This window comes from Nycticebus coucang, chromosome 3 (genome assembly GCF_027406575.1).
Source record: "Nycticebus coucang isolate mNycCou1 chromosome 3, mNycCou1.pri, whole genome shotgun sequence".
In the NCBI taxonomy this organism is placed as follows: domain Eukaryota; kingdom Metazoa; phylum Chordata; class Mammalia; order Primates; family Lorisidae; genus Nycticebus; species Nycticebus coucang.
In genome coordinates this window covers 160,321,284-160,330,109 of record NC_069782.1, presented here as the reverse complement: position 1 = coordinate 160,330,109, position 8,826 = coordinate 160,321,284, and the positions used below count along the sequence as shown (strand labels likewise).

The following is an 8,826-nucleotide window of genomic DNA, read 5'->3' as shown; positions in this document are numbered from 1 at the left end:
AGGGCAGGGTGAGCTGCCTCGGTGCCCCTCGCACTCCCAGCCTCATTCTCAGCTCATCCTTGGGCCCTCTCCCATATGTCAGTGTCCCCGAGTCTCTGGGTGGGGCGGCGGGGGGGGGGGGAGGGGGCGGAGAGGGGGACAGTATTGCCCACCTGGCTTCAGCCGAAGCTTCCTCCACACAGCCCTTCCTGCACACAGCCCCCACCAGGGAGAAGCAGCCTCACCGTCCCTGAGGCTTTGTCCCCAGCTACATGCTGACATATTGGCAAGTAAGCAAGAGGCTGTGGGTGAAGGTGCCTCCATGGCCCAGGCTGAGGGGCACAGTGGACGTGTGGCTCACAGCTGGGCCCCAGCTGCCTAGGCTCAGACAGGAACACCCTCCCAGCTCAAGAGGCTTAGGCAGAGGGGTCCCAGACTGCCCTTGTGGGTTCCTCACTAGCCCACCCACACCTGGGCAGCCACTGGGCTGGGAGTGCTTGGAGGGGCTAGGTGCACACATACGGTGCCCTTCTCCCAGCCCTCAGACCTCACATCAGGCCCTGGGGACTCCCTCTGGAGCCTGAGGCTGTGTGTTCCTTCATTCACTCAACAGCATTCCCTCAGTTGAGACCCTAGTAGAGAAGAAAGCCGCACGCACGCAAAGACGGGAAGAGTGGGCGAGTGGCCGCGGAGCGCCTGGGTGGGTGGGTGGCACTACTGGGGTCTAGGCGACATGGGCGTAGCCCACCGGGGCAGTAAAGCAGGTGGCTGCGGGGGGTTGGGGGTGGGGTTCGAGAAGGGTTTAGGTCTGCCGCGAGAGGGCGCAAGCGAGGGGTTGGGGCTGCTCACTCCCTGTTCCGGTCCTGTGCTTACGCCACCGCTGCCTCCAGCGATCATAGAGCCACCGGCGGGGCTCCTCCTCCGAGGTCCCCGCTGCGGCAGAGGATGGCGCCTCCCACCCAGGTCTGGGCCTCAGCTCTGGAGAGATCTCTTCAAGCTATGGCCGGTCACCCCAGCCCTCCTTTTCCATCCCTGAGACCTCTGGCGGGCAGCAACGGAGGTCCGCCTGGTCTGCTTCCCTGGTCCTCCTGTGTGGTGCTGGCCCTACCCCGGACAAGTGCCCGCTCGGTGCGGGGCCTCGCTAGCTCGTGGAGGTGGAGAACTTGCTCACACGTGCGTGCAGGACGGAGCCAAGGCCCTTTACAGAAGGTTGTCCCAAGGTCCCCAGCCCCCAGCAGGCTGGTCAGGGGCCCACAGCTGCTTGGAGACACTCGAGTGCTCCCAAAGGGCTGCATGAGATCCTGTAGCCGCCTCTGCGCTGAAGGCGGAATCCCAGCTTCTTTCTTTCGGGCGAGTCCTGACCTGGCTTGTCCCCATCCACCACCACACACAGAGGGCTTGGACACCTGCTGGCCCAGGCCGGCCCTCCTTCCCAGAGCACCTGCCCTGAGCCACCTTTCACCCAATCAATCACTCCCCCCGACACTTGCTGTTAATTACCCGCCCCAGGAGAGCTGGGGTACCCGGAGGCAGGAGCTCGCTGCGTTCACGTTTCTCTCCAGCCTGGCATGTAGTAGGTGCCAAGAAATAAAAGCTGAATAAATAAAATAAATGTTGAATAGTCTCTGCCAAATAATGCACCCTGCGTTTTCCACCGATGAGCTCCACGTGCGCGAAAAGTGCTGCAGCCTTCCTTCCTGGGACCTTTTCTCCAAGACCAGGAGGTGGCATCGGCGAACCTCTCCACTGCTCCGAAAACGGGCAGCAGAGGAAGCCGGAGGCGCCCGTACCTCTGTAGGGGACTCTCCCCGCGACAGCCCCTGGAGGAGGGGGCGACTCCTTTGACCTGGAAGAGAGAGCGGCATCTGGGTGCGGGGACGCAGGAGGGGACGCCAGGGAAGAGGAAGGAGGTGAAGCCATTACAGTCCCGCTTGCAGCACTGGATGGGGGGACTCCACGAGACGCGTCCAGGGATCCCGGGCACAGGTTCAGGAAATGCGGCGCACCCGCAGGACAGCCGATAGCGCACCTAGCTGTAAGATTGTGGAGAAGAGATTGCCCTTAGCCCGAACCTCTGGCACGCTCAACTCACCCTAGTCTCCCCACCCTGAACTCTGGGACCCCTCCTGCATCCCTGGCCACTGGCTTGCAGTGCACGCTGAAGCTGGTGGGATAGGCAACCCCACTCAGGACCCCATGCGTTCCGTCTGCAGCCCAGGAGGACCCAGCAGCGTAGAGAGACGCAGAGTCTCGGGGCGCACGGCAGCGCCTCAGGGTTTCTGCTCCTTAGCTGTAAGTCGGTGCCAACCGGGCCCCGCAGAGGCACAAGAGCAGCCCAAGCGCGGCGCCCCACCTAGCGCTTTTTCTGCCTGTGCGTCTGGGTCGCCGGAAACTCCAAGGAGAAAAGCGCGCACAGGCCGTCCACTCTAGCGCGCCTCTCCTGTCCCTATTTGGGCCACCTGCGCCCTTCACAGCCCTCCCCAGAGGACTGAATCTAATGTCTGCCAGGTCGCGCAGAGTAGGGAACCCGGAAGCCAGAGCCAGCCCCGCCCACTCGGCCCTTCCCCCAAGCCGGCTGCTTTTGCTCCAGGCTCACAACTCAAGCCTTGGCCCGCGCCTTCGCGGAGTGGGAGCCCATAGGGGCCCAAACCTTACCAGGGAAGGTTCTCCCTGTGGCCGGGCCCTTGGAGCACACACACCTCAGGCGTAAGTCCCAGGGTCCGCGGACTGGGTCCTGTCCGCAGCGCAGAGGTCTTCAGAGCTCTCCCGGTGCCCGGGCCGCGCGCTGCTCCAGCTGGTCTCGGGCCGACAGCCAAGCCCAGTTGGATCCCAGAAGCGGAAACCCGTCCGGATACGCAGATGAGAGAAAACCCCGCATTGGCCAGGCCTCATCCACTTTCTCGGGGACCAACGCGGTTCGCCGCCCAGCCGGGGCAGCCCCATGAGCGCACACGCGAAGCAAGGGGAACCATCGAACTGCCCCCCAGTCCTGGCGGCAGTGGCCTTCCAAGCAGCGAGCTGGCGGGGGCCTGCGGCGCCCAGCCCCCACGGCCGTCTGCACTAAACGAAAATGGACCTAGGACGGGAGCGACTGGAGTGGTCACTAGACCCCTGCCCCGAGCCGCGGGGGTGGTCATCTTCCGAAGCACCAAAACCCTGGCGGCCGGGGCAAAACGAGAAAGTCGTTGCTAAGGATCCGACCACGGAGAGGTGACGTTGTGCGCACAGCCCCCAGCCACGAAGCGGTGGTCCATTTGCACATTCGCGGGTCACGGTTTCCACCGGGCAGCGGGTAACAGCAATAGTCGCCTCCTAAATCAGTATGTGACACCGCCAGTGAGGACAGGCGACAACGCCCAGCCTTGGCTCAGTGCCTGCCCTCCGCTGATGCTCAACTGCCTCTCATTTGGACCCTCACAGCACCGGACGAGAGGCTGTGTCCTGGCTTAACCGCGCACCCACGTCGAGCTCCTGAACGTGGCGCTCCATGCGCTCCTGAACTTTGGAGCTCTGAGGCTGCCGGGCCTCTGGTTCTCCAGGCTGGAGCTTCGATTCCGAGAGAAAGCCCGGGGGCGGGGTCCTGGGCCCTGGTGGCAAAGCCAGCTCGGGTTACCTCTCGGTAACTCCCACTAGGAGACCCGAACCCTCACGGAAACCCCCATTGGGGAGGTCCTGGCGGTCCTTGTATCCCCACCCCGAGGCGGGGAGGAGGACTGCCCTGCAGCACGCGAGTGCAAGGGAGCGCCCCACTCCCTCGGTCCACCGCCAGGTTGGCTGTTTGTTGATCAAACTCCTGAGAGCCAAGTCTGGCCTTTAAGACCCAGAACTCTGAAAGCTGTGCTTCCTCCGCCCTTCTGCGGCCCGGTCCCACCACGAGAACATCTCCTGCAAACATTCTCTGCCGCCCCACACCAACCGGGCCTAGGGAGGGCGAGGAGTGACAGGGAGGGGCCGGGCGGTGGCCCCGTCGGCACGACCAAATCTCTGCTCCCACCGCGTGAGGCTCGTCCCCAGATGGGACGCACTGAGCGCGTCGGCTGGATCCTCAAATCTGCATTCTTTCCGGCCATAAAATATGTTGTCGTATTTTTTCCTGATTTCCCATTAAAACCTTTGCCTAACTAAACTCCCATCCGGGGGATTTATTTCGTCCCCTGAGAGATAAATCAGGGGGCAAATTTACAGCCCCGGAGGCACCTGCCGCGCTAATGGGCCCTTCATGGAGTGCGCGGCCGACGGGGGCGCGCGCAGACGGGCGGGGCACTGGCCAATGGCCTGGCCGCCGGCGTCAACAGCCAATCAGCGCGCGAGCCGCGCCGGGGGCCCCCGGTTATCAGCGTGCCCGTCCCGCGCGACGCCGCTCCGACCGGTCCCGGAGCCGCTGCCTCCGCCGCCGCTGCCTCCCTCGCCACCGCCCTTCCAGTGCCAGAGCCGCCCGCCTAGGCCGTCGGCGCCCGCGCCCCGCGCCACCCAGCTGCCGACGCCCCCGGGCCGCGCGCAAACTTTCCGGCCGGCGGGCGCGGGCGGCGGCGGGGCCCGGATGGGCACCCGGGGCGGTGGCCGCGGCGCCCATGGACGCTAACCGCCCGGGCGCGTTCGTGCTGAGCAGCGCGCCGCTGGCCGCACTGCACAACATGGCAGAGATGAAGGCGTCGTTGTTCCCGTACGCGCTGCAGGGCCCCGCCGGCTTCAAGGCGCCCGCGCTGGGCGGCCTGGGCGCGCAGTTGCCGCTCGGCACCCCGCACGGCATCAGCGACATCCTGGGGCGGCCCGTGGGCGCGGCGGGCGGCAGCCTCCTGGGCGGCCTGCCCCGCCTCAACGGGCTCGCATCCTCGGCCGGCGTTTACTTTGGACCCGCGGCGGCCGTGGCGCGCGGCTACCCCAAGCCGCTGGCGGAGCTGCCTGGGCGCCCGCCCATCTTCTGGCCCGGCGTGGTGCAGGGCTCGCCCTGGAGGGACCCGCGTCTGGCCGGCCAGGGTAAGTGGCCCGCGCGGGGCTGCGGGGTGGGGCGCGGGGTCCGGGTCACTTTCACCCGCCCTCCTTTGCAGCGCAAGCCGGCGGGGGCCTGGACAAGGACGGCAAGAAGAAGCACTCGCGACCGACCTTCTCCGGCCAGCAGATCTTCGCTCTGGAGAAGACTTTCGAGCAGACCAAGTACCTGGCGGGCCCGGAGCGCGCGCGGCTCGCTTACTCCCTGGGCATGACCGAGAGCCAGGTTAAGGTGAGCGCGGCCAGGCCAGGGGGGTCCACCGCGCGGGAAGCAGACCGCGGCCGCCCGCGTCCTGCGAACGGCCGCCCCGGAGGCGCCGCTCGGACGGCGGTCGACCCGGACCGCCCAAGGGCCGCGCTGCCGAGGGTCGAGCCTCGGGCGGCGCCGCTGACGGTCCTCTCCGACCCCTAGGTGTGGTTCCAAAACCGCCGGACCAAGTGGCGCAAGCGGCACGCGGCCGAGATGGCGTCGGCCAAGAAGCAGCAGGACTCCGACGCCGAGAAGCTGAAGGTGGGCGACTCAGACGCGGAGGACGACGACGAGTACAACAGGCCTCTGGATCCCAACTCGGACGACGAGAAGATTACGCGGCTGCTCAAGAAGCACAAACCCTCGAACTTGGCGCTGGTCAGCCCGTGTGGCGGCAGCGCGGGGGACGCAACCTGAGGACGCGGCGGCCAGGCCAGAGCAACCAGGGTACGGGGCACCGGGCGGCGCCCCGACGTGAGCCGCCCGCGCCAGAGTGTGTATATATATTTTTGCAGAATAAGTTATAAAGCAGCCCAGCTTGGGCTTAAATGTTCTGGGACAGTTCCTCTGCTTGGACGTCCTGCGTGGAATCACTTTGTATAATCAATAAATTATTTAACACGCCCCGGTCGGAGCCGCTGCTCCCAAGGTTGCACCGCGTGTTTCTTGCGTATCGAGCCCAGAGCGACGCGCCCCTGAGCGGCTCGGCCCCCGCGCGCGGGCGGCAGGGAAGTCCCTGTCAGGTTGGGGTCTGGTCACCAGCCCGAGGGGCCCCTGGTTCTGGCGAAGGTCAGACGGGGCAGCGGCGCAGGATGGCAGTCCGGCCCCGCGTCCCGCGCGCTGCAGCGCGGAGGCGGTTCACAGAAGTGCGGAGACTGCGAAGGCTGCGCGTTAGGGCAGCCCGGCCCGCGCCCCTCGGCCGCGCAGGCAGCAGCTGCAGCCGGAGCGGAGCTGCAGGCGCGGTCCGAGGCTTGGGGCAAACTCAGACACGCTTGGGGGCTCTGGAAAGGGCGGGTAAGGGCAGCCGCCCCCGTCCCCCTCGGCCCTCCCTTCTCTGCAGCGGAGCGCCGAACGTCTACAAGTTACTCCGCCTCAATGCCGCCTCATAGGTACGTAGTGAACCACATCGGGTGAAAACGGGTTTGAAATTCTTGTGCACAGCGGCCCTTCAGCTACCATTCTCAGACTTCCCTGGCAGAAAGCACTATTTCGCTCAAAGTAGGACTGCAGAGAAAAAGCCAAAATAATTTGCCCGCGCAGGGATTGAACGACCCTGAACCTAGTAGAGTCTGGGGTTGAGGGCGGTGGAAGGCCTGGCCAGAACCTCAGGTCACCCCGGGATTGACTGCTGACCCCAGAGCGCCTCCGGCCTGAGCTGGACAGCGGACCACGAGCACTGCGGCGCCCCGTGGGCCAGCTGTAGGACACAGCCACCCCGGGCACCTTCCGGGCTCCCACCACCAAGTAAGTCACTGGGCGCTGAGGGGCTACCAGCGCAACTTTTGGGGGAAGAGGCTTTGCAGCCGCATTTTAATGGGCGCAACTGTGGAGTTTCAATTTCAAAAATTAAAATCAGTAATTATAATACTGCAATAAGATTTCTCTTGGAAAGTTTTTTAAAAATGTTGAATATAAAATGTTTACATTTGTTTGCTTATTTTGTCACATGGCTGTACCATCAATTTTCAAAAAGCCTCTTCTTTAAACCACTGGTCAGTTATTTAAAGGCACCAGGCCTGTTACCCTATGCGCTTGTCTGCTCCAGTGAAGAGCACAGGAATTCCTAGTTTTACAGTTCTGAGGAAAGCAAAGCATTTACACAATCCCATTTATAAATCAATGTTGAGGGATAAATCCTTCACTACTATAATAAGCCAAAAACATTATTTTTCTACTCCCAACTAATGGCTAGATGTTTTTGCCGGTGTCTGGTTCAGTGACATTCCAGGAGTTCCGATGAGGGTGTGAGAAGGACCCTCCCCTTACTCAGCATTTCAAAGGTGAGGGGACAATGGAAGGAAGCACAGAGCCCAGGCAGGAGTTTTGTCACCAGGATCAATTTTATTGCTTAGGAACCAGAGCAGTCACTTCTTGAGGCCCTCAGCGACCACAGCCCAACAGCTGAAACCGCTGCACAGACTCGCCCTGTGCCCGGACTGCGGCCGCTTGGGCAGTGGCTGTGGCACTACACAGGCTGACCGAATCATCAGGAACACAGAATCGGCAAGCAGACACCAAACCACTGGCAATGGTAGTGATTTATATAAAAAAACAAACATCGATCTAACGCCTTCACCCAGTCCAGGAACTCTGTAGTGTTCTAAAGTAAAATCAATAAAACATACATTTGTGTTTCGTCAACAGACTCTCTAATCGCCTTTTAATGCTATACTTAGTGCTAGGAGAAAAATATTTGCAACAAGGTTATTACTTAGGTTGTATGTAGCAGAGCAACCCAGGAAATGTACAGTTTTGTTTCTCTTTAATATTCTTATATACAGCCCATGTTAAGAGCAGTTCGCACTGGACGCAGACTAGGCTATTTCTATTTCTCCCATGATATTATTGTTTAACTGTAGAATACTTGGCACCATAAAACAGTAACAAAAGACAAACGGTTTACAAAATTCTTAAAAGGTACACCCAGGCTAGCTCTAAACTTCACATTCAGCTCTTGCTATTACACAGAGAAAGGCAGAGGGGTCACGCGGCTTCTGCCCAGGGGGGCCTACAGGCTTACACTCGCCCTCTGACCTTGCGTGTGGACAGACAGGAAGCTAAACTCCTAGATGCCACTTCTACCTGCTGATATGACACTCTTGTGCATTCATTCTGGAAAGTATATTTAGCATAAGTTTTGGTAAGACTTATAAATTATTTTTAAAAAGTATATATTTATATATATTTATATATATAAAAATGGAAAGCAGCTGCAGTGTGATTCAAAAACCAAGTGACACAGCACAGAGGAAATACCACAGGGGAGGGCGTCGGAGGGACAGCAGGAGCACTGCCCCCCCCCCCAGCCCTGGACACGCCTGCGCCTGGCAGGGCCGCTGGCCTTTGGGGGTCCCCGTGCTGGAGAAGCCCTCCGCGGACAACCACAGACCAAAACTGTGAAGTCTAAGGTACAGATTTCTTTGCTGTCTGTTAGAGTTTTGGCAACAGGACTGTGACTTATTTAAAAAAAACCAATATTTCTACTTATGTCACATGAACAGACAAGACAGTGAGGTATGTGAGGCTTTTCCGGAATGGTCCGGAGGCTGAAGCAAAGTGTGGGGCCGGCCGTCTAGCAGGTGGCGCTCGGGCGGGTTCGATGCAGCTGATAAGAGTACGCATTTACTGCTACAGGGAGGTCTCGCCGAGGACCCTCTCGTGGCGCTGGCTTCTTTTCCCTGTCACGGAATCGGTAATTTGTTAAAGGAACAAACACACCAGTAAAAGCTGCAGAGAAAGGTGACTGGAGGGAAGGAGGCATATTTACCACCACGTCACTGCACAACACAGCACTTGTGCACATGTGCATGAGGTTTACCTGCCCCGGGCGCGATGCGGAAGGCCAGGAACACGGGCTGCGGGGAGAGCAGAGGTCAGTATGCACATGG

General features: G+C 60.9%; 2 protein-coding genes across 2 annotated transcripts in view; one reads left to right on the top strand and one right to left on the bottom strand.

The window, feature by feature from the left end:
- Positions 1–4,377: 4,377 nt before the first annotated feature.
- NKX6-2 (NK6 homeobox 2) lies at positions 4,378–5,844 on the top strand. Its single transcript, XM_053584837.1, has 3 exons — positions 4,378–4,956; positions 5,028–5,200; positions 5,381–5,844. The coding sequence occupies exons 1-3, from the start codon at positions 4,551–4,553 to the stop codon at positions 5,633–5,635; spliced, it is 834 nt and encodes a 277-aa protein (XP_053440812.1). The 5' UTR covers positions 4,378–4,550; the 3' UTR covers positions 5,636–5,844.
- Positions 5,845–7,266: 1,422 nt separating this feature from the next.
- The window catches only part of INPP5A (inositol polyphosphate-5-phosphatase A), a 193,414-nt gene continuing 191,854 nt past the window's right edge, over positions 7,267–8,826 (bottom strand). Inside the window, exons 15-16 of the mRNA XM_053584591.1 lie at positions 8,706–8,793; positions 7,267–8,616 (exon numbers count right to left, since the gene is read on the bottom strand). Of these exons, the coding sequence (XP_053440566.1) occupies positions 8,713–8,793 (81 nt within the window). The 3' untranslated portion in view covers positions 7,267–8,616; positions 8,706–8,712. The remainder of the gene's footprint in view (positions 8,617–8,705; positions 8,794–8,826) is intronic.

Excerpts from the sequence above, each read along its gene's own strand:
- NKX6-2 (XM_053584837.1), top strand. The coding sequence starts at position 4,551 with ATGGACGCTAACCGCCCGGGCGCGTTCGTGCTGAGCAGCGCGCCGCTG. Across the intron at positions 4,957-5,027 it reads CCCGCGTCTGGCCGGCCAGG|CGCAAGCCGGCGGGGGCCTG; the intron begins GTAAGTGGCCCG and ends CCTCCTTTGCAG. Across the intron at positions 5,201-5,380 it reads TGACCGAGAGCCAGGTTAAG|GTGTGGTTCCAAAACCGCCG; the intron begins GTGAGCGCGGCC and ends TCCGACCCCTAG.